Source organism: Ambystoma mexicanum, chromosome 9 (assembly GCF_040938575.1).
Source record: "Ambystoma mexicanum isolate Mex_15411 chromosome 9, UKY_AmexF1_1, whole genome shotgun sequence".
In the NCBI taxonomy this organism is placed as follows: domain Eukaryota; kingdom Metazoa; phylum Chordata; class Amphibia; order Caudata; family Ambystomatidae; genus Ambystoma; species Ambystoma mexicanum.
The window spans coordinates 611,566,372-611,591,468 of NC_090931.1; the positions used below are offsets into that span (position 1 = coordinate 611,566,372).

The 25,097-nt window shown below is 44.6% G+C and overlaps 1 protein-coding gene across 11 annotated transcripts in view; it reads left to right on the forward strand.

The window, feature by feature from the left end:
- The window catches only part of GIT1 (GIT ArfGAP 1), a 583,248-nt gene that overhangs the window by 178,051 nt on the left and 380,100 nt on the right, over positions 1–25,097 (forward strand). For all 11 annotated transcript variants that reach the window (XM_069615265.1, XM_069615266.1, XM_069615270.1 and 8 more), the window contains exon 5: positions 2,456–2,542. In XM_069615265.1, coding sequence (XP_069471366.1) covers positions 2,456–2,542 — 87 coding nt within the window. The remainder of the gene's footprint in view (positions 1–2,455; positions 2,543–25,097) is intronic.

Sequence of the window (25,097 nt, forward strand, 5' to 3'; positions counted from 1 at the left end):
CCCACCAGCACAAAGCTATGGTTCATGGGCTTGTCCTTAGCCTAAATTCCTGAACAACCTAGTATGTACAGTGAATGTATGGGTGTTTTGGAGTGGATAAATAGTGTTTGCTTGAGGAGTACAGTGTGTCGGACAGAAAAGTTAAATTCCTTCTTTCTCATCTGCTGCCAGATCTTGAAGTGGAGTGCAGAAGAGTGAAATGGAGTTTAAAAACCACTTTTGTATTGACCGCATCATGACTGTTTGCTTCCCTCAGTTTTCAGCACTTGGCTGATTCCAAGGTCCTTGATCCAAGGGAGCTAACAAAGATGGCTAATGTTTGGCTCCTTTTAAACCCATTCCAAAATGTTCCCTCCTTACAGGACCACATAGTAGAGGTGTGCATAATATACCCTTATTAGCCATGTTAATTATCTTTGCTACTGTGTACGAAAATGCCCCATGTCAAGATTTGCTTGTGAATGCTTTGGAAAAGAGAGTAATGTTCAAAAGCACCTCGCTCATCCCAGTAGTTGTGAAGTTAAACTCCATTCCTACAAAGGGGTCAGCTTGTGAAGGGATCTTCCCTCAGTCTAAAAAATTGCCCAAGTCTAAAAGAAAAACGAATTCCTTTCCTTAGTCTTTAGTGGTTAGTCCTTTTATTCCACCTGCTCCTAAAGGACAGGCAGAGGGTTATTCCAAAGTGTGATTGGGACATTGGAGCCTTCTGCTGAGGGTTCTGCTGTTAAGCCTGTTATGTTCAGAAGATCAAAAGTTCTCTGGTCTTTGAGAACAAACCTCTTCTCCCAAGAGACAATTCCTAATTGCCTGTGCTAGAAGTTTAACCAACTAGTAACCAAGGGATCTTACCTCCAAAGGGGATTAGTTACTACTAGAGTTTTATTAAAGTCCATCTATGGTAGGATTATAGAAGACTCTCCTTTTAGTGTACAGGGCTCCAACTCTTAGTATAGGCCTGAACTACCCAAAAGGTTTGGTAGCTATGGCTGAGCTGCCAGGCTTAGTCTAGGAGGGAGAAGGGCTGTAGTAGAGTACAATGACCTTTGAGCACACAGTCAAGAAGACACTTACACACTTGTCGTTATATATTTATTAAAGAGGCAATATTAAGTTAACTTTTCAATTCAGGTAAGTAAGAGAAACGTACACATATACAGTAGGAGATTTGCTGTGGTAACTCAATTCAATGGTAAACCTTAAGTTGGAATGCAGGTAAGGGAAAGAGTTTCTTCAGGTTAGCAAAAGAACTCGTCAACCAACAATCACAGAATGATAATACTGGTAAGTAAAATAACTTTGTACACACTTGTACAATAGTTGGAAGCAATTCACGCTAAGTAGAACTCAGACTATTAATACTTGGAATCACTCTTTCAGGAAAGAGTGAATGAATGAATGAATGAATCCAAAGCAACACAGGGGTTGTAGTCCATCCCTATCTAGTTATGAACGTCTCAGAGTCCGATTGGGGGGCAAATTAAGTAAGGCACCAGCTCTAGAAAGTCAAAAGTTCCAGAAGAAAACGTGTAGCAAGTAAGTAAACTTTCTTTGTTGGAGAAAAGGGTCTGGGGCTTCGGAAAAGGCTCCCTGTATGCACAGAGGCATTGGGCCTGGGCCAACGTGTATGGGCAAACTCCCAAACACCTGAATCGGCACTCCAGCAACAAAGGAGAAGCAAAACAACTGTAGGGAAGTTTGACCAAGAGTCCCACAGTACCTTAAACATGAAGCGGATGCAGCACAATGCCCCTACGATGCAACGGCAGACCTGGTCACCAGATTCTTAGTCAGGCACACTAGGGACATTGGATGAATATTCGCAGCAGCAGTCTAATGAAGAGGCTCTCTGCAAAGGATTCTTCACGGTTCTCTGGTTTGGCATCATTTTCAAGGACCACCAGTGAAGAACAGTTACTGACGGTCGATTCAGCTTGCTTTCTCGGCCCAGTCTTCGGATGAGGGGACTTCAAGGAGCGTAATCTTGCCTCTGGTACGGAAGGAGTTTTGAGAGGATTCGATCTTCGGAAGGCGATGCACTTCACACTGGCCACAGGTCCCAGGGTATTGATTGTTTGCAGCCAGTGAAGGTCACAGCTCGTCGTGGGATGGTTCGAAATGCAGGTCGTCTTCAGACCACATGTTTTTTAGCTTTACTGCAATGTTCTGAGGATGGGAGGGCAAGGAGCACTCTGACAGTTTTAGCACACTGACTTTCGCACGCAAGTGCCAACTGCCATAAACTGTATGCAAAGTGAAAGTGGACATACTGAAAGGGCCTTTTAGCCCATACATGACCTCACTATGTATCTCTTGCATGAGATATTTCTAGCAGGGTTAATGGGAGGTGCTTGAAACAAATACCGGAGGGAATTATGAGCATGTTTTTGGCCAGGGTACAAAATGTCGATGTATTTGGTGTTCAGAATGTTTATTTTTTACTTTTTTTCTCCTTCAGCAACTTCATTCGAGTGTGCGAACGGGGAGCTTGGAGACCTGTTTGCGTCTGCTGTCCCTTGGGGCTCTGGCCAACTTCTTTCATCCGGTAAACATTTTTTTTTATATCTTAATAGAAATGCTACAAATCTAAAAAAAAAAAAAAAACAATGCAATGTGCATGAAGTCTGCATCAAGTCTCATGTTGTATATCTGGTTTATAAAGGAACATGATTTTTTGTAATTCTACCATCTAGTGTTGGGGTCCTGAAATTGCATTTTTTGTTGAAGTTAAAATTGTGGATGTTGGGCTATGCACACATCTTAAATGATTCCTTGTGGCTTTGACCTGAATCAGTCAATGCATCAGGCATGATTGCCATCTTACCTTTTTGTTTTTTACACTCTGGTTGTCATAGAAAGGTTATGGTGAATAAAAAAACGAGTAATTACTGGGAATGCAGTTTGATGCATAATCGTTAGGTCATGTTAGAATTACTGTGGCAGCATGACATTTGCGGGGCTTCACTTAATTTCAAATTCTTTTGCTATACACAGACTCCATTAAAATTCTCTGCCAACCTGAGTGCGAAGATCAAACTAAATCACGAAACAATTGTCTATACGGGAATCAAATGAGGAGGTGCAGGGCTTGCACATTGTTCAAGTGAAATCCTTAATTTGATAACTTTCCCTTGACTAACTGAAAATAGTATGCTGAGATGGTACCATGCATTAGCTTTCGAAGTCCTATACAATTTCGTCCAATGGTGGTCAAAGGAGCCTTGCCTGATATCTTTCACATATTGATTTCAAGTAAAAATCATGTCTCAGTGGAAAATCAAATCTGGGTCTGACCACTTTGCAATCCCATTCACACATGACCCCCACCCCCCACCACCCTCACCGCCACCTCTTACTTGGTACCCACCCCCCTTACCTCCAACCAGACAAGCCAATTACAGACGCAGCCTTGGCACCACCAATAACACCCACCTCTGCCCCCCACATTCCTCCATTCTCCACAACAATTACACACCATCATAGAGGCACTAGACAATTTCCCTGCTCAAATCACTCCTTAAAAGTGCCTACCTAAAGAACCTATGCCTCCCAAGCAGGACACCCCTCAGACACTGCTGCAATAATACAAAACAGCCATAATGCAATGCCAAAGCTACCCACTTCCTCCAAGAACTCCAATCCACCAGCAATCGTACACAGAAACTATTAAACACCATAAAATCCCTCTCCAAACCACCATCCTAGCCTTCCACACACTCATCCTCTTCAGTATGCAACTCCCTCATGGACTACTTCAACTCAAAAATACACATCAGGCAACCTCTTCCCTCTGCTCCCCCAATCCAATACATTCCAACACATGGGACACCTTGCGACTTTCACTGCCAAAACAAAATCTGCACACTTCTGAATGACGCACGCCCACCTCCAGTTGCATCACCACTCTTGCTCCACAATGACTCAACATCATCACCTGTCTCTTGTATTCCTCCCACCCCCTCCTACATTTTGGACCAATCTCACCCTGCCTAAAAAAATAAATCTCCCAATCCCACGCTCCCTGAAAACTACTGCCCCATTCCTGCCATACATGGCCAGAATCGTGGAACGCTTGGTCACTAGCCAGCTGCAACAGCGCATTGCCACAAGCAACCTTAACTCCTTTAATCTGGATTTCGTCCTGGATCCAGCACAAAGACTGCTACACTTCACATTCTGTCTTCCACAACATCAAAGGACACACAATACTATTTGTACTCCTCGACCTCCCTGCAGCCTTTGACAGCATGGATCATACCATTCTACTAGTCATCCTAGTCCACAGAATGAAACTCTCTAGCACCATTTTTTACTGGTTCACCACCTTGCTCACTGATGGAACAGACGTCTCCATGCCCCCTTATCGATCAAACCACAGCCTGGTCAAGTACCATGCCCCAGAAGGCCCTTCCCTGTCTCCAATTCTCTTCAACATTTCTGTACAATTCCTTGCACAGACCCTTATCACGCACAATGCCCATTTCCATCCATAAGCAGACTACACGCAAATATACTTCCAATCTCATCCCCTGTATAACTCCACACCCTCAAAAGCTGTCTCCATCATCACCAAATGGCGGGCCACCCATTTCCTCAAGCTCAACCCTTCCAAAATGGATTAGCTACTCATTTGCTCCCTAAGGCACAAATTTGACCTCCTTGCATCCAATAACCTGCCATGGAAAACCCACACACATCCATCGCTACCACTTGCCTTCACCATCTACCCCCCACCTTTCAGACATGTGCTCCACCCCCCGAACGACTATGCACTGCACTGCTTCGGTCTAAGCTGGACTACAGCAATGCATTCCTCGCTGTATTCCCCAACTGCACCCTTAGACCTCCTGCATGCCATACAAAATGCAGTAGCCAGACTCATTCTCCGCCTACCCAAACATTCACACATCACCCCAGCTTTTGCCCAGCTCCAATGCCTCCCCAAACCCCAAAGAATTGCCTTCAGAGCACTATGCATTGTATTCAAAGCCATACACCACAAAACCTCATTGTATTATGTATAAGGAACTTTAAGGAATTGTGTGATTTATTTAAACGTTTTTTAAAGATGTCTTTTGGTTTTAAAAGGTTTTATTTGTAACAATAACACGTTAATAAAAAGTCAAAAAGAAATCTTACCTTCCCGACAAACTCCTAACCCACACAAACGCCAGCCAGCCAGCATCTTCTACACATTCCACTCTGAAAACTATGCACACAAAGGCAAGCATTTACACAGAGGGTACCTTGAGCATGCAACATCCTACCACATCATATCCGCCCTGCATCCCACATCCCTGCTTTTAGAAAGAGCCTCAAAACATACCTGTTTCCCCACATCTGTCCTCCTCCACTGCTACCATTTATCTATCCTAATCTTCCTATCCTGAAAAATATTTTGTCACTTCTGCTCCCCGAGGGGGGAGGTAGGATGGCTCGGGGGCAACGCATTTGTTTTGGAAGCAAGAAAATGCAGCATAACACGTTTGAATCCCGATCCCGCGCTTAGAAACCACTCGCTGGTATTAATACGATATGTCATTTATAACGCGCCTATACACAAGTGTGAACAAGTAATATACTGTTTTCTACCCATGTGGTCGGTTGGATGCTTGTCACATTTATAAAAGAACAATTATAATTTGATAATTATAATAACTCCCACCTTTCCAACCTTTGAACCATGTAAGGTGCTCCAAGACCCTGTGGGTAGGGTCGCACTGAACAAAAATTCAAATTAAATAAAATGCATATAAAAATATCTTCAGTTTAAACCCTTTTGGGTGTTGGAACGTTGTGCATGAAATGCAGACTTGAAACGGTCACCTATTGGTAGAGCAGTACACCTGGCATATAATGCTCCTCATTGAAAGCAATTCACAATTCTTCAGTGTTTATACTTAATGTAAAGAATACAGAACAGATTGCCCCTGATGAAGAGTGAAAATTGCTACTCGAAACGCATTGGGCCAGATTATACTTTGAATGTTTTTTTGTTAAAAATCTAAATAAATTACTGTTTTTCCGATAAACAGATGATTGTCAAGTATTAATTGAGACACTTCAGAATATTTTGCAGTCATAGCAAAACACAGAAATTTACTGAAATTAAGAACCAAATCCTGTAAAAATCAGTAAGGTTACTAGTTGTACCCTTAAACTCTGTACGGGCCACGGCCCTTGTTGATAGTTTGCAGGGGACGCAGGTTTCCTTAATCAGGAAACCATTTGTTTAATGTATTTTTCCCAGCCTAGATACCAAGGCTGAGCACCTCTCCCCTGCACCTCAAATTGCACTCGACTGTCCAACTAATTACTCAGAGCTATTCTCCTATATGCAAAAACATAAATGGGGACTAGGTGTGCATGGTGATTATCAATCTTTTCTATGACTGTGCCGCTCAGCAGCTCTTGAAAATCCCAAAGCCCTCCCAATACTTACCTTGGACTCTGACACAAACTGTAACCTTTCTCAAAGTCTGCTGCCTTCTTTCTGGCAAGGCGGACCTGCTTTGCAGGGAAGCTAGGGCCAAATTTGCTAGGGGAAGAAGGCCAATGGAAGACCAAGGGGGGAGGATAAGAAGGGGGCAGGAAGACGGAATGTGTGGGTTGCTGGGGTGAGGTCAGAGGGGGAGGCACTGGCAAACGGAGACCTGCAGGAGGAAGGTTAGTGGACTGGAGAGTGGGGGTGGTTTGGAGAAAAGGTGAGGTATTGGTTGGTGAGAGCAAGTGGTATGTTGTGGGTGGGTGAAAGAGTAAGTGTATAGTCAGTGGAAAGGGATTGAGAGAGTGAAAGGAGGGTGGCTGTAGAAGGTGGGGGTGGAGTTATAATGGAGAGGGGAGAGTACTAGGAGTGGTCATAGTAGAGGGGAGAGTAGCAGGAAGCATTAGGATTGAAGAACATCGGATGATTGCGGTATAAAGTGGTAAAAGAGGGACAGAGACACACATTAGAGTGTCAGAAAGAGGACGTACCAGGAGAGAAGGCCGGCTGGAGTCAGAAGAAGGGTAGCATAAGGATAGAGTATTGGCGAGAAAGGGTTATTTGAATGACAGGATGTGAGAGGAAGAAGACGCAGTCTTGGATTACTGATGAGTGGTTTGTGTGACTGGTACTCGTTGAAAAGGGGATTTGTGGTTTGAATCTGCACTTCTGGAATGCGGCAGGTCCTCAACTTGTGGCCCAGTCACATTGCCTCTTGCAGCAGCTGCTCTCTACAATGAAGGGGGCTGGGGGCGATCATGTCTAGAGCCTGTGTTCTACCGGTCCTAAGTTCTAAAATAAGGAATTAGGAAGAGCGGTCTTTCTAAATCGAACTGTCCGCCCCTGCGACGCCCACGAGTGCGTGTAGGGGCTGACCTGCATGACGGGACCCGGAAGCACCGGCAGGGGAGAACGGGTGTTTGTGTGTTGCGTGTTTGGTGGGCAGTCTTGGGTGGGCAGGGAGGCGGCAGGGGCTGAGGGACAGTGGTTTGGGGGGGTGAAACCCCCGATTTGCGAGAAATCCTGCAAGAGGGTGGGGGTGGGAGTGAAGAATATAGTTTATTTTTATTTCTGTAGCCCGCCTAAAATCGGGCAAAAAAAATCTGTCTTTCGGTTAGACGACCTACAAAAATTGAGAAAATGACAGAACCGTTCTACCTCCGCCAAAGTCCGAGTGTATTAGGTATCCCAGAGAGGACTGGGGTTCACACCACGCATCACAGTTCAGAGCACCCAGGGCCCAAGACATCCTCCCCCGGCATACAGACGGAGGACTCGGCCAGGGGCAAGTTAGAACGGTCCTTTATTTTCCAGAACATGGGATCATACAGCAAAAAACAGAATTCTCCAGAAATCACAGCTCTTGAGCCCGTGTCCGTGCCTTTTGTTGAGGTCTGACGTTGCACGTCGGGGCGCTTCCCCAAAAACCTAAGAGCATGCATGATTGGGTGGTTATTTGACTGGCCCTTGCATGTCAGGTGGCGTGCCTGAATGTCTTCAGGAACTAGCTAGTACATTGTCACAGGATTACCATTGGCCCTTGTCCTTTGCCATCCACCCCTGGATTTGTGTTCCCTGATTGGCTGGAGCTGATCCCCCCCCACCCCCCCCAGGCCTGGGACCCAGCTCTGTTCTCAGTGCACCTTCTCAAGATGATAAAGACTACCACTTTGTCTTAGAGGGTGCCTGTCGGGTTGCAAAGTTGAAAGACACACGTACCACTTAATGTCTGCTCCACTGGGAACTGCTCTTCTTATATTTATCTGTCTATCTACAGAACTGTATGAGCATGTTCTTTGTGTGCACATGTGTCCATGTAACTTCATGAATGGTTGCGAGTTTGCTTCATGGCTAACCTGACTATGTTGTGGTGTATTTAATGTCAGCACAGTTGGATATTCGTCCTTAGTCGCTCAGGTCCAGTGAGGCGCCTGTATCCAGGAAGACATCAGCTGGATAAGGTTTGAATGGTTGTCTGAGAGTATCTGTTTGCATATGTGGATGTCACTGGCACTGCTGGGTGCTGGCCAAACAGTGACTGGCATCTTGCATTTCTGGCTCTTTGGGCTTTCATGCTTCTGGGGTTCAAGAGGGGCATTCCCGGGAACATCTCTTGACGAGCCTGCTGACTCCATCCCCTCCCTCGATCAGGGTTTTTTCGTCCACACTCTGCGCCTGCAGTGTCATGGGGTTCTTCCTTCGTTGTTGGAGTACAAATGGTCATCGCCAGCGTCTCTATTCCAGCTGGGGGCCTACTGGAACCACAACTGCTTCAGAGCTTGAAACCTCTGCCTAGCCATTCCCGAAACCCGGAATTCGGAGTGACCTATCTTTTTTTTCTTTTTCAAACCTGTTTTTCCGAAAGGGTGATTTTTACCCTTAAAATAACGGCCTTTGACCTTTTTAATCGAACCAGGCTCTAGTAAATTTTGGCCGATATGAGGATTCCTTCAGATATTCTAGCGTGTATTGAACGGTAAAGCAACGTCGAGGCATGGGTGAGGTTTGTTCAAAATGGACAGATTACCAAACCCTTCACCATTCGTATCAGATAAGACATGGCTGTGCTCTTGCCCGCTTTTCATTTTGTACATAAATGCAAGGCACTCAACTTTAAGAATGGTGACATCTTATGTCCCTGAAATTGGGAACCAACCACAACCTCCTTACTCCTCTTCGCTGACAATGCAGTGATATTTGAGAAAACAGGGATAGCATTGACCAGGCTACATGCTGTGTTCAAAGCATTTGGAAAAACATTAGACCTAAAAATGAATGCCCCACAATCCAAAGTTGTGACCATAGGAAGCACAGCTTAAACAAAGCTTAACTTCCATTTAAACAGCAACAAAAATTGCAAGATCATAAAGCTTTGACTATCTGGGCTCTGTTTTGCAGAAAACAATAGTCCATTAATTAAAGAAAAAAGGCTCTAGTATGTATGCAATAATTTGTGAGCAGCATACTTTGACGAATAGCAGTGATTACGATAAAAGCAGTTCGATCCGCCTTGATGGTATACAATGCCAAAGCCATCTCACAGGAGGCATTAAATGGTTGCGACGTTTGGTGTCTTTCTGGTATATGCAATGTAACTTTTACAGAGCATTGCTTTTCAAAAGGCTAACTGGGGGGTCCAAAATCAACGAATAACTTGATCACTCATGGCTGAACACTGAAAAATGATTGTCCAGAAAGAGTGAAAAAATTCTGAGTTAAGATATAGGGCCTCATCACGAATTGGGCAGTATCCCGGCAGTAATTGTGCCGGGAATACCGCCCAATGCTATTAGCATTACCGCAACTTGGTCCGGCGCAATTTGCGCCAGATCCCGTGTTGCAATGGCGCTGTTAGTCCCCATTTGTTATGAGTCCATATGGCTCTATAGGGCTTTTCGGCACTATTACTGCCAGCGATAATGGCGCCAAAATGGGCAGAAAGCTGAAGATTTACCGCCTGCTCAGAGCTAGAGGTAAATCTCCAGCCTTCCACCCAATTTCTGGATTGGGCAGAGCGGTAATGTAGTGGTAATGGCGTTGCCACCGCATTTTTACTGCTCCGCCCAATGGCTGATGAGTCCCATATTCGGATAAAGGCAAATCCCTAGTGTATTACTTGATTGAAGAACATTGGGCAAACCATTCTCTACAGCAGATCTCGTGGTTTAGAAATCTGAAACCAAGGCTCTGGCAAGAATTGGTAGAGAATATTGTTTCAAAGGAATAGGTAGGCACTCAGCCTCCAGCTCAAATCCAGCTCAAAAGATGGCATAATATCCAAAAGAGTCTGTTGACATGGATTTCTGGAGTATGGCATGGTGGACAGATTTTAGGTGGCCACCCTAGTTAGTGAACATGGGAACTCTGAGAGGTTATCCAAAACCCAATCAAGGTAGCAATGGAGTCGAGGCTTTTCTCAGGATAGTGTGAGTGGGGTCAGGGTCCCCAATGAATCCACAAAGTGAAGCACAAAATAATTAAATTTAGACCGGAATCTATACAAATACAATATTTATTCTAGGTCATAAACGGACACTAAAAAAATGAAACCAGCAAGTGACATCGCACAGCACTCATTAATACCCTCGGTCAGTTGTTACTCCAAGCAACGAGTTGGTGGTAGATCTTTCTTCGGCTGGGGCCTCCCTCTGGAACAGCCTCACTGCCCCCTGAAACTTGAGGAGAATCATCTCTGGTTCCGGCAGCACCTCAAAACCTTTCTCTTTGCTTCTGCTTTTTCTCCTCCTCCTCCCCAACTGACTCCCTGGCTGAAATTGAAACTGCACTGGTTACCTGGCAACCCTCTGATATCGGGCCCAGGCCTCCTCCCCCCCCCAATCGCACACATGCACTTTCTTCATGGCAACACCCGCACTTGGGGATTGTTTTCTCTATCCCTACAGTCCCACTACCAGCACTTGACACTTGACGCCTGCACTTACCCTTTACCTTTGCACTTTCCACCTGCTGGCCGTACTTTACTTATTGTTATTTATTCTATTATCCCATGTACTGCACTGTCCTCTCCACTTTCCCCCCTGCACTTTGCCCCTTGCCCCCTTCCCATGCACTTGCGCGAACTGAATGACACCTGGCCTAGTAGTTGTCTTCCCTCTGTTCCCCCTGCCTTGCCTTGTCGCGCCTTAAAACGCTTGTGTATAAATGCCATATCATCATATCGTACACATGTATACAGTTGCCATTGGTTCGTAAAATGTATTCAATGGCTTAAATCAACAAAGGAGGCAAGTAAAGTGATGCAGTAAGATGGAACCAAGACTCAAGTGATATTCCCTAACTTCAGCAGTGCAATTCCGAAGTACAGTGGGGCCTTCTGCCCAAAAGTTACAATGCTTCTCGCCAGAATGTATCTGTAACAGGTAAGTTACTTGTGTTGGTGATTGTTCAAAAAAAAGGATGCAAATTAGTTACTGGGTAAGCAAAATATGTTAACTTTCAGGTTTTACTCTTCTGGTTTGACGACCAGAAAGCAGTGGAATGGAAGGAAGCTGTCGGGTTGTTCTGGCGAAGACCGTAGCTCTCAGAAGTCTTGGGACGCTGTACTCCCCCCCCCCCCCCCCCCTCCCTGAAAGAATAAGCCTAACAACCTAATCAAATGGGCTGTGTGACTAGGGCCCCCAGGCAGGAGTCCTACTGGACACACCCCATCTGCTGGTGACACAGAAAACAGGAGCTACAGAAATGACAAAGGGGCAGTATAAGCAGGGCAGCCTAAAGATACAAGAAAGATGTAACCAAAACACAGGCATCAGCGTCTTACCCTTTATCTTGAATGACCCTGGTGCTGTTAGAAAGATTCCATTATATTCTATACCGAATTACCTAGGACCATGGTTTACAAAGCATCAGAGTGCACAGGTCCGTGGCAATGTGAAATCAATACTGTTGTGCAACACGTGTCCTGCTTGCTAGAGCTTTTTTAGCCTGGAAGCGTGCACAGATAAAAAGAAAGGACCTCATGCCATGTGAAGTCATGCATCACTTTCCGGTGTGTTGAAGGTTTACCGAGGACCGCAGAGTCTGGGATCCCCCAGACACCACGGCAACCCGAAACGGTAGAGGAATGGACCCCTGAGTTGTGGCACCTGCCATAACATACTACAGCCTGCCCAACCACCCCTAAATTAATGCAGCTGCAGGCAGGGTGTTGCAGGCGATAGTCATGACATCCGGCGCCAGAGCCTAACACCATGCCCCCTTCTCTCCACCCCCCCCCCCCCCCATCCTGTGGTACTCTCTCGACAACGGGACCCGGCATGGAAGGAAACCTGTCATGGAGGTCACAGAGACAAATTTAGAAACAGAATTCAGAAAGCTCCGGGACAGCCACATAAAGCTAGAAACTCCTTGTTAAGCAAACTGTAAACCTGGAGATCAGGAATGGCCTGTGCAATCTCTGCAGGATGAAAATATTACATAATTAAATGATAGACGCTGCTGCCCTAAATACAGACAGCCTGTCTAAAGAAAAGACTACAATATAAGTGCCGCAATTATTGAACCGCTCCACCCTGGCACAAACAAATACATTTAAGGATGTGCTGAAATGGTGGCAGTTGTGGTTCCAAGAGGAGGTACTAATGCCCAAGTAGACCTAACAAAACCTTCTAGTGGCAAAGAGGGAACACCAATCATTCTTTGCATAGTACTCTCACCAGCTACTGGCCTGGCATGGCCTTCAAACCCCTGTAGCTAGAGACGAAGCGGCTTGGAACACTGCACACGTTTGTGTTCAGTCATCACAATTTCCTCTAAAAATGGAGTTCAATGTGGAGCATGAAACATTGAAAGCATTAGGCAATGGTACATATTTAATTGTTAATTTGGAATCTTTTTATGATGAAAATGCTTCTGTGCAACAGGTGCTAGTCCTGTACCATTCTCAGGAATGACATCCCATAAGTATGGAGTAAAGAGGGCTTTTCTGTTCTTTATAGGGCCACATTGAATAACTGGACATTATAAAGATCACACTGAGGTTTCAGGACATGCAGGAGACTGGGGTGACATGTGGAAGCCCATCAATCTTTAGGGCATGCGGCAGGCAGCGGATTGGTGGGTTGTGCAGCAGAACGGAGATGAACAGGTAATGTGGCATGCATAGAATCTGCAGTTAATGCGGTTAGCAGAGATCAATAGCTCAAGTGGCTGTCTAGAGTTCTGTGGGGCCACACGGTGGGCTGTAGCTTGCCATGCAAGGCAGCAGGCCACAAATGAACAGGGTATGCTATAGGAAAGTAACGTGAATGGCTGATGATTGATGTGGTGGGTGGGGAAGAAATAAGGCAGCGAAAGGAATCATCAGGAAACGTACAGGCAAAGGGCTCAGCAGGACATTTGATGGCCAAGGGATTGCCATGACGTCCCAGTGAGACACCAAGACTGTTATTCCACTGCATACCCTTTTCTGTGAATCATATACTATAGAGTACAACCTGGATAACCGGAATCTACGATAAAGTGTACTTCGTATTCATCCTGGGCCCCCACCGCAGGAAGTGACGAGGATAAGTCCCTGGGATAGACCAGAGATGCACCTTAAATGGAAATGTGAAAAACAGGGTGGATCTTATATTGAGGGGGGAATTCCAGTTCCAAGGCAACAGGGTTGATGATCTGAAGAATAGAAAAAGTACCGATAAATCGAGGCTTGAATTTCTTAGAATTTGATGGAAGTATAATGTGGGTAGTGGATAACCATTAGCGATTGCCCATTTTATAAAGTGGGGCACGTGGTCTTCTCTTGGCAGAGTAGAGACAAGCATGTTCTTGTTCCAGATACAAATGGTTCCGACTGATTCGTAGACCTGAAGAAATACACAGGATCTGTTCCTTGACAGAAGGTACCCTATAATTGAACACCTTCAACATAGGAAGTGAAAGGGGGTAAAAACCATAAGACTCATGAAATGGGCTGTCATTCAAGGAGACTTGATGAGTCATTATAGGCAAATTCTACCAATGGAAGACGATCCAACCTTCGTTTTCCATGACGTGACACCGCAAGTATTGGCCAAGTGTCTGGTTGGCCCGCTCACTTTGACCATCCGTCTGAGGATGGTAAGCTGTTGAGAGGCGATGTTGGATACCCAATAATTTACATACCGCGTTCCAAAAGACTGAAAGAAATTGCATCCCCTGGCCATTAATCACAATTTGAGGTAAACCAAGGGAAACGGAAAATGTGGAGTATAAACTGATTGGCAAAAACTGGGGCACAAGGCACTCTCTTCAAAGAAATAGAATTTTCAATTTTCATAAAAAAATCGACAACTGTCAAATAGCTGTATGTCCTTTATCTGAAGGAAGATCAGGGATGGTCAAGTGAACAGGTATGCTAACGACTTGGTGGAACTGGGAGAGGCTGTAACAGCCTTTGCTTTCGTTGCCTCAGGACCTTAGCCCGAGCACATACCGCACGTCCATTAACATAATACATGGTATCTTTTCCCATGGTATCCCACCATACAAACCGTTGCAGTTTCTCCAAGGTCTTTCTAATACCAAAATGCTGTGCTCCGTGCAGGTCATGACACCATTACAACATAGTTTCCTGACTCTTCCGTATGAGCAACCATAGCTTAGCTTTGTGGAATAGGAGCCCTTGGATTTTGGTGTTGTCTTTATCCTTAATAAGGAATGCAGCTCTATTTAGGAGGGCATATTCTTTTTTTAGCGCATCCTTATAAGGGGATAGTGCGGGTGAGATGACCCAATGATTTTATTTGGATGTATAAAGGGTATGCCTTCCATCTCATCCTCATCAGTTTTATAAACTAGAGAGAGGGCATCAGCCTTAGTATTCAAATGACCTGGTGTGAATGTCACAAAGTCGAATCTGGCAAAGACATTTTCTGACGTGGATTCATGGACCGGGCTGTTCTAAGTTCCTATGATCCGTGAAGAACTTGATGGTGTGACGGGCACCTTCCAGCAGATGTGTCCAATTAAGGAAGGCTTCCTTAATGACGAACAGCTCCTTCTCGGAGATCTTGTAATTCTTTTCTGCAGGTGAAAAGGTGCAAGAGTAGTAGGAGAAAGGGTGATATATCTTGGTGTCTGGATCCGCTAGCAGTAGGATATCTCCCAAGGTGAAGTTGGAAGCATCAGTTTCCACAACATCAGAAAAGTCTGGGTTGGGAAGTCTTAGAACCGGGGCGATAGTACATTACCTTTTCAAGAGTTGAAATGCTCTTTCAAAGTCCGGGGTCCACAGATATGGGGTCCCTTTTTTCAACAAGCTGGTAAGGGGAACCAATATAGGCAGCAGGGCGCGGCCGTCTTGTGATAATCTTATCACTTGCCGCATCGCCCTGGGTGACCTGCGTTTGCGGCACTAAATCATATACCCTGAGCCTGACATCACCAAATCATTTATATTCTCCGCCTCTCTCCGTGACGTTACTGGGCAGCGTAGCCAAACACACCCAGTCGTCACCTACGCGACGACGCGAAACCCGGAAAACACACCTCGTCTGCATCTCACAGCACAGCGCGTCACAATTAGGAATATGAAACTGTACTTTAAAAGGAAACCGCAAGACTGCACAATTGGTAAAGTACATTTATTTCACATTAAATGTTTCGATAACATTCAGCGTCTGACATAATCAATCAAAATGAGACTTTTTTTCTTTGCTCTCGGTCCGCAAATGTTTATCGTGAGTCACGCGCTGTTCCTTTTTGGTACACAGGGTGTTCGTTTTGTCTAAATGAAGCACTTCGGTCGCACAGTGAATTGCAAAGCTGGTGCATGCACTAGACCACCGTAAACGTTATGTTGCTCCTAATCGCCAGTACCTTGTACGGGCATATTGGACCTTGTCTGTCGTCCCAAAAGACGGTTAAGTAGATCCAGTGATTGACATGTAGCTGCAGCTGGCGGTTGAAGAATCCATCGGTCGGGGTCTGGAATAGATGACAATCGCAGAATGGCACGATGTACCTGTTTGCAAAAAATAAAAATGTGTCTCAGTAGCCGATCTTTATTACAATGAATCATTTTCTTTATTAGCGCAGAGGTGACAGACACAATGTGAACCGAGAGAATACAACGTGGAATATCAAAGTACTTCGCTATTTGCTTCAGAGGATAGTGCAATGGAGTATGTTGAGCTCTAAACGTAATGCATAAACTGGGGCAACAATTCGAGGTGCACAAACAATGTAATGATTTATTAGCGTAGAACCAGGGAGAAACAAGTGCTGGTCTACATGCGTCTCGATGCTGGCCTGCCCAGGTGCCCGGTAGATAGCCCAGAACAGAAAGGTTGTACTAGCACTTCATTGCAATATGCCACACAGAACGAACAAGTACAATGTGACCCAGCAATAACGGTCAGCTATTCGTTTTTCGACTAGTTCTGGTATAAAATAGTCTAAAGAGAAACTTATATTAGATTCAGAATTTCCATTCTGCAGACTCTTCTGTTTGTGCCCATGATTTTTCATAAACTGAACTTGTTGCCCATTCCGAAACTGGACCTAGTTACATACCTTATCTTATCATATACGTTATTACACCCCCCCCTTCAATTCAATCCCTTTCGGAATGGTCCCTGCCTATCAAGGTCAAAAAACAATAGAATCTTATAATGTGCGCGGGACGCATGGGCCTCCCAGCTCCAAAGCAAAAATTCAAAGCTGTTGGCCTTCACTGAAAATTAACATACTTTCTTACTTTGCGACATCCAATGTCAACGCATCCATGAGAACATGTTTTTTGAAGCATGGGCACAGGATGAAAAAATTGGGGCCGTCACTGCTCGTTGTTCGTGGCGCTGCTGAGGTGTAGGGGAAACTTGCCAATGACAGAATGCCCCCTACTCCTAAATTATAGTCGATGTAACACAAAAACTGAGTCAATGTTTCATATTAATAGGCCCACCTCTGCTCATCTCATGGCCTCCTACCCCATGGCATGTTTTCAGTCGGTACTTCTTGCGTGCCTAGAATGTTTTGTAGCCTAGGTCTAATCCCTTTTGTGTGACGAGCAGATATTCAGCTGTTTGGGAAACTTTATGGCAAGGCAACTTCCAAAACCCAAAGATTCTTACACACTGTTATCCATTGGTCATTTACATGAAAAATGAAGGTCCCACAGTAGCTCGACTAAACTGTGAAATGTGAAAGCAATCGTAATAATTGTACTTTTTTTTTTTTTTTTTTTTTTTTTTTTTTAGAAAATGACTAAGAGGATAGATTTCAAAAGAAAAATTGCATAGTTTATTTGTACAGTTTATAAAAACATTTTTGGCAAAAATAAAAACAGATGGTAATCATTTGAACCGGGATTTGAACGAGCTCTGCTTTGGGTGGACATGGCACGTTTGCAATGTATGTGTGCTCTGAACAGATTTGTGCGCAATTCCATGAGTATGCACCTCTACGACATTAACAATAAGATCTTTCACAAAATCGAATTCCATTTTCTCATATACTGGTTTGACAACCCATTTTTTGTTTCTTTTTGTAAAGGCCATAGTGTAGCGAAGCATCCCTAAGTTTCCTGCAGTCCTTGATTGTTCCCGGCCTACATTCTCGGTGTGCGCTAATACCGCTAGTAAAGTCCTAGATTTCATCCCTTGGATGCCGAAATGCAATCTCTTTGGCCTGTACTTTAGGCACATATTGTGGAACACCTCCAAATCTCCTGTGTGACAGAATTCTGAGAGTCCCTTCAGATCTCTTGATATTTTTATCAAACGCAATCTTCTCAAGGGCTTTGTGTGGAGGTGAAGATGGGAATCAACCACTTCTTCCGTGCCTGCTCTGGGGACAAAGGGCCATGTTCACATTGGTGGAAATGTTGGTTTTCTGTCCAGCGGTGAACGTTGGAACAGTGGTGCATTAGTGACCGCCATTTTTCCAGGAGAATTTCCACAGACCCATCACATGTTTTGGAGCTCCACCAAAGATGGTTGCTGAAAGACTGGGACCATTGTGAAATACTTTCAAAACCTTTTTTCCCTGCCGCCGAGATTTTTTTTATTAATTGATTTGGCAGCATGCCATACATCAAATTGATGTTTAATATTTGGATACTGCTCTCTCATTGTCTTGGCTATTGAAACGTGTCTGTCCGTGGCTATGAGGTCGATTTGCATTCCCCTCGATTGTAGATGTTCCAGTGATTTTATAAAACCAAGTTTCTCCATGGCCACTGAGGATTTACATTGGGACACCTGCACGATCACCGAACTCACAATTTTCTTACTTTCCATGTCCTGAAAATGGTAGGTGCAGTACTTAGCAGAAACTCCGGGGCTGTTGCACTGTCCATCGCCGGCTAGCCTGAACTGTTTACCGGAGAATGTAGTTTGAATAGCCAATTGTTCAATTTCCCAAGCTTCACTAATGGCAGGGAATAGATAATCACATTGGTATTTGTAATATTGTGTTTTAGAAATGAAACTGAGTCCCACAAACTGAAAGAAACTGGATAACTTTGAAACTAGAGCCACTGAAAAGTAAAGCTGCTGCACACAGTAGATTGCCAGCTGGCAGTTTCCCCAGCATCGGTTGAGCGGACCATGAACATGTTTTATGGAACTTTTCACAGGTGGCATGTATTTTGAGGTTACTGCCTTGTGTTAGATGAGTCATGCTCACCAATGGCTTCCCACATACTTCCCCTCCCACTGAATGCACACATTTCAGCATCTTTATAATCTCCATCAAGCAGCTGTCGAATACAATGTATTTGTCCTCTTTTAGACTGTCATCCGGCAACACTGTTTCGGACTGAACCGTTGTGGACATACTATAGTCGATATCTTTGTCTGGTTCGTCGGTCAATAGTGTTGATGCTTCAGTCTTTCATTTCAACATCTGTTACTTGACCATGGATAGGAGAAAACATCAATGTGGACTGTTTTTTGGGGGGCATTTTTTTGGCGGGTGTCTATTTGTGTCAAGTGCTCATCGAGTAATGTAAAACTATCTTCTATAAATTCACTTTCACCTTCATCTGGCGGAGCAGGCGCGTTGTAGCAATGGTCCAAAAACACTTTGCTGGATTCGCCAGTCATATTAAATTAATTTTCTGGCCATTGGACATGGGCATCTCGAGTGTGAACACCCCACGCCTCAATTAATAGTTCCTCCATGGTGAAAACAGTTTGGCAAGCAGCATCTGTCATTTGTATCGCTGTCTGTGTCTGCATAGTCCGTACTTCATCGGGCAACTACAGGACAGATAGGAAAAGGGATGTTCAGTGTAAATCCAACATACAGTGTTGTACAAGTTACATTAAAAAAAGCATATAATGAAGGCCTCATCACAACAATTGCCAAAAATATAAAGTGTTTATAACTAACATTATTTTTATTTCTTTTCTTTGAAACCTTCTTTACTCTTAACAGCACCATCAGCAAGCTGGCCCACCGACTCAAATCCACGTGCCTCCCGTTCAATATACGGATCTTGTATATATCCTTACAAAATAGTATCCATTTAAAATAAGTCATTTGCATCACACATATAATTAGACCGACTTTCTTTCATTAGATGGTACTGTCAGTACGCATACCTCTGGCTCCGGAAAAACTGCAAGGTCTGGTTCCGGAACAACTACAATGGATAATGTAACTAAAGGGGACGCTCCAGCATCTCCCTGAAACACAGTACTTGCATTAGTAAGGACGAAAATATTGCAAACTGTACACACAATTTGGAAAGACAAGGGTACATATCAATAGTAATGTACGAATGAAACATTGTGTAAAATAATTACACAATATGTAAATATGATCACATTATCTAGAATTCCTTGCATAAAACCAGTCTGGAACAGAATATCTAGGTAAGATTCCCTGATACGCGCTCCGTGGTTGATGACTCCAGGCAAGACATGGATGTGGATAGTCATGGAGTTGTAAAGAGAAAGTATTATTAGATTTAGAAATTCTAACATTAAAAAGTGGCATGTAAGGAGACTGAATACGAGAAAACTATGCTTATGTAAATGCATAATATAACTGTTATCTGTTCCCATAAATCAATTTTCTATGTGGGTTCTCAAAAACAAGGACTGATGTTTAGCAAAATAGTCATTATTTAAACAGCTATTCAATCACATAAATATCGAAAGTATTATAAGTGACATTTACACTGAAAATACAGGCGCAAAGCTAAATCCGGAAGTCTCACCTGTGGCAGCATTTTCACGAACAAAGTCGGAATAGCGTTTGGGAGCAATTTTCGAGTTGTTCTCAGTTGATTCCTCTTTGTGTACAAGGATGTGTTGTACATATCCGGGTTGAAGTGCAGGCTGTAGATGCGGTATTGATGACCCCTCTTGTCCTCCAAGACTTGTTTGACTCTACTTTCAAGCTCTTCCGGTGGATATCCGCAATATCTGACCCATTCTCTTATTCGATCAACAGTCTTGGGGCATGCATTGTAATGCCTTTGGATTTGTCATGGGTCTTCGAAGGGCAACCGAAAATAGAACATGCAGGCATTGTTGTAAATTCTGCAAAATAAAGGTCAACATTATTAGAAAATGATTTTGCATAAAAATGTGAGAGAATGTATTGGACCATACATTGTTCATTGCACGCTTTCTTTTGGGCACCACAGCAAAACCAGTGTAGCGTGTGCGGCTTTATTATAGGCTAAATTTCATAAACGATTCATTGATGTGTTGAAAATCAGAACATGTTACTCGTCCCTTGAATGTTCTATCATGCACGAAAAGGAAACATGCTTATACTATAGACACAGTCCGCGAAGGATGCAATACGATGCCAATTGACACTGATAAAAATTGATATATCGATAACATAACAAAAACTCAAGTCAATAGCAATGATACAAATTAACAAATGTAGCGGAGGACTGGTCCAGGAGACCCCCCTCGCCTGCGTTTTCTCCCCAGGTGAGGGCTATGGCTCATTGGGCATCCCCTCATGCCACCCGGGCCCAGGTGGTGGAGGGCTCACCTGCTGGAGGCATTGCCCACACGTATTGATTGCCCACACGTATTGACTGCCCACATGTATTAAAATTTAGCTAGGCCCAGAAACCATTTTGTCTGGTAAAGATGGTGTGAGCTCAGCGCACTGTAGCGCGGCCCCCACCCTTGGAGAGTCTCAGTCATCCCTGTCGCCGCAGCACCCTGGCAGATCCGCTGCGAGCACGTTCCCACGAACAAGACGGACATGAGCTAGCGTAATACACTAACATTGTATCAGTTCACCTCCCGCAGTGTATCATCACTCCCAGCATGACCCGGCCAGCAGGCCTGGGAAATGAAAAGAACAGTAAAATGGTCATCAGATGGCAGACAGTCTTTATATATTAATGTCAAGACCACTCGCAAAGTATGCTTTCTTCCACAAAATCCCTTATATTACAAAAGCCTGTAAAATGTATAAACATAAGAAAGCATGCTTCCATGATATAAGCGATGGCGAGCCCACACCATTGCAGTTGGGTGCTAATAACAAAGGAACGCACCAGGGATCTATTTGTTACGTGTATCACTGGGAAACTTACACTCTATGGGCTTGCGCCATAACTGAACTAATACTGCTAGAGGACACGAGAAGATGAATGCAACCATACAGAGGGCTTATGTGAAGGATGCACGAGAAGGCGCTTGTCATGTGTGCATGTCTAGGCCCCACATGTGCCACCACCGTCACGAACAGTGGCGGGTTATTTTCTATGTACTCCACCAATCCTAATTCTACCTCACTTACTGCAAATATATATGCATATAACTAAATACTGTAGTTGTTAAAACATAATGTATGAATAAGGTGCTCAGACTGGGTATAATCGAGACGCATCCAGCAAAGTTTAAATGCATGTTTTGTATTGATTTGAATAAGTATTATAGAGTGTTCAAATGTTTGTGATGTCTTTACCTAAAATCGGCAACACACGAGGGAGATACCTTTGTGAAATACGTGCAAGGCCATTCCCCCTCCCACCCTGCGAAGACTGCCAAGGCATGAGAACAGAGGCCGCGCCGCACTGCTTTACCTCCCCCAACCAGACTGGAGCCGCTTCAAAGATTTGTAATCCCCTCTGTAGCACCCAAGGCCGCGGCCCGCCACCTGCATTATTTACAGCTCAGCAGTAAACCTCTGCCTGAACACACGCGCCCCCTCGTAAACCCCACAACCCACCGGACCATCTCAGACTTATGGCCCTGTGCGATCAGGACACCCAACACTTTGACAACACACAGAGGAACATCCATAACAACTTCTAACAAGGCAGAAAGACCTGTACCGCCCGTCCCAGGCCCTGAAGCTTAGCCCCTCGACCTATGGCCCCGGTCAACAGGACACTGATAACCATGTCCTGACGTATTACCTCCAGACCCCTCACAAGGTACATTCCTCCTGTGTTGCATTAACCTGTAGTATAACCTATTGGAAGATTTACTAAAGAGAATAATATTGAAATGACTGAATGACTGCGGTGTGCATGGCATAGGGCAACCAAGTCAGGAAAAGACATTCATCTCTGACACTGGCCACAATGGCACAACAACACCGTCCGGATGAACTCAGCCGACCTGCCAGGCCCAGCCCAACCCACGAGGCTGACCAGTGACGTCGTCCAGCCAAAGCCAACCACATCGCAGCAGCACCTATAGTTAGTCGTCGCCACCCAATCCCATTAAACTTGTGCCCCCTATAGTGTGTAGGTTCTTATGACGTTTTTTGTAAATATATACGCCTGTCTTTGCTATTGTCAGACAGAGCGCTCTCGGAGTTTGCAGAGTTCTTTGCATGCCCTATTCTGATTGATAAACTCCCATTTACGCTCACCCGCACTCTGTCTTGGCCTTATTCCCATTTTGGGGAGAGTCCTTCATTGTCTCTCATTGCGGGGAGGATCGTGCTGTTTGGGGACGCTTGCTGCACTACTGAGTACGTTAATTCGAAATAGATATACATTTACAAATGAAGGAGATATGGTTAGGATACATGCCCTTACCTTGACCAACAGTTGGATTCAGCAAGCAGAGTAATTAGTGGCAGGAGAACAGGGAGATGTTCACAGGTAGCACACTGACGAGTTCACTCAAAGCGGTCACAGAGTAGCACGTTCAAGAGTTGACTTGTAGTGCTCAAAGATGGTTTATAAAGAATAACAAAAAGGGGTGTGTTTGTGAATGAATGATGTGTATATGTCATGGTATTCTGTGTATTGCAGGGGCACGGTCTGCTTCAGGGGAGCCTGCCTGGAGACACTGGGTCTGAGGAGGCCATGTGAACAATGACACCTGGGCGTAAAATACCTTTTGAAGTTTACATGTTGTTTGGCACCTTGGCCGTTTGCGCCCCTGACAGCACCCCATGGCAGCGCACATCCACTGGTACGAACTACCTTTGATAGTGTGGGGTGGGATGGATGGGCCGGGAGGCGTGCAGACAAGGCACCAGAACACTGCTTAATGGAAACACACTTGATTCACTTAAAAACCGAAACAACCATTGATAGAAAATATGTTGTGTTTTATTTGGTTTCTTATTTTGATGGCACAAAAATAGTACACATTGTAAAGGTCTGGTTGCAGCTCAGCGAGGGAAAATCCCCTGTACTGACCGGTGTCACTGGGGAAAGTTTGTCTAATGGCACCAATGACACAGGCGGGTATTACTCATCGAACGCAGTGTCCAAGCCTCCCCTGAAGCCACCATGTGTACGAACGATAGGCCACCAGCCGGTACCACCTGTGAAAGAGAAAGATGCAAACTGTTTTTAAACACCAAGATAAGTGTATTAAACCTTAGTTGTCAATGACAATTCTTGTATGCAATGGCATTTTAGCGAGGGCAAATGCTAACTAGACACTGCACAATATTGAATGACTTTTATGCGACTATTACTAGAGAATTGCAAGACTGATATGACAATGATATATTGAAGTTACGAGAATATAGGGGACAACCATGAAATAGTAGTGGCCTAACTGACATCACAACCAGACTATACTTACTCGTTACTTGGATTACGAGGGCGAACTGTTGCGCGAAGTTCGTGCATAAGCACCATCCAAATCCTCAACACGGACTGTGTGAGGCAGGCTGCCCTGAAGTCTGGCAGCTCGGTAACACATTGCGGCTGTGGATAGCCTTGCGATATATGTAGGACAAGCATCCAGAGTTTTCTCGGTAGCAGCAGTTCTCCTCCTCGGTTGGCATTAGCACGCACCGATTGCAGGTACACCAGTTGGAAACGCCGTCCATGCGACTAGGCCCAGGCTCTAACGTCCGCCCAACTGTCGTTTAAAGCCCCATCGTTTACGCAGCTTGCTCTTTCCAGTAATTCCTCCTCGGAATACTCAGGCTCGTACAGGTAGGGCATTATTGTTGCCATTGTGTGGTAAACAAATTAAAATAATTTATAGCGGTGGTACTGGTATCTGTCACATGGGCTACAAGCAACGAAGGTAGCTGACCAGAGCACAGAAACGAGTCACAGAATACTAAAAGAAATACAGTGAGAGGAATGGAAAAGAAAATCTGCTGTTGTGTGTTGTGAAACGTTCTGTTTATACTTATTGAGGAAAGAGGCGTCCTGCCATTTCCATGGCGACACATCAGCTGAAGCTCAGAGAATGTTGACACAAGACGTGCTTTGGCATTGTGAAATGGGCGGTACGCGTCTAGTGACGTCAGGCTCAGGGGCGGGGTTATGATTTAGTGTTGCAAACGCAGGTCACCCAGGACGATGCGGCAAGTGATAAGATTATCACAAGATGGCTGCGCCCTGCTGCCTGATTTCGCTTGTGTTCAAGAGACGAAAACTCGGAAGGTGCATAGGAAATGTTTGTACGATCGATCGACTTATGGTTAAAAATACATGGCCGAACCATAGGGACAATAATATTTCTGACCGCACCATTTCTTTAAGAAAGAACTGCAAAACTGCAGAGGTCGAAGGTCATAACGAGACACGCAATCCGTATTGGATTATACGTCCCCTTTAGGTTTAACTTGGTGTATATCACGCTGTCTCTAGCCTGATTCAATAACGATGAGTTGCAAAGGGTAACGTTTTTTAACCGTAATGTCGTTTAACTGTCTATAATCCATACGGGGCTAAAGTTCTTCATCCTTTTTCGAA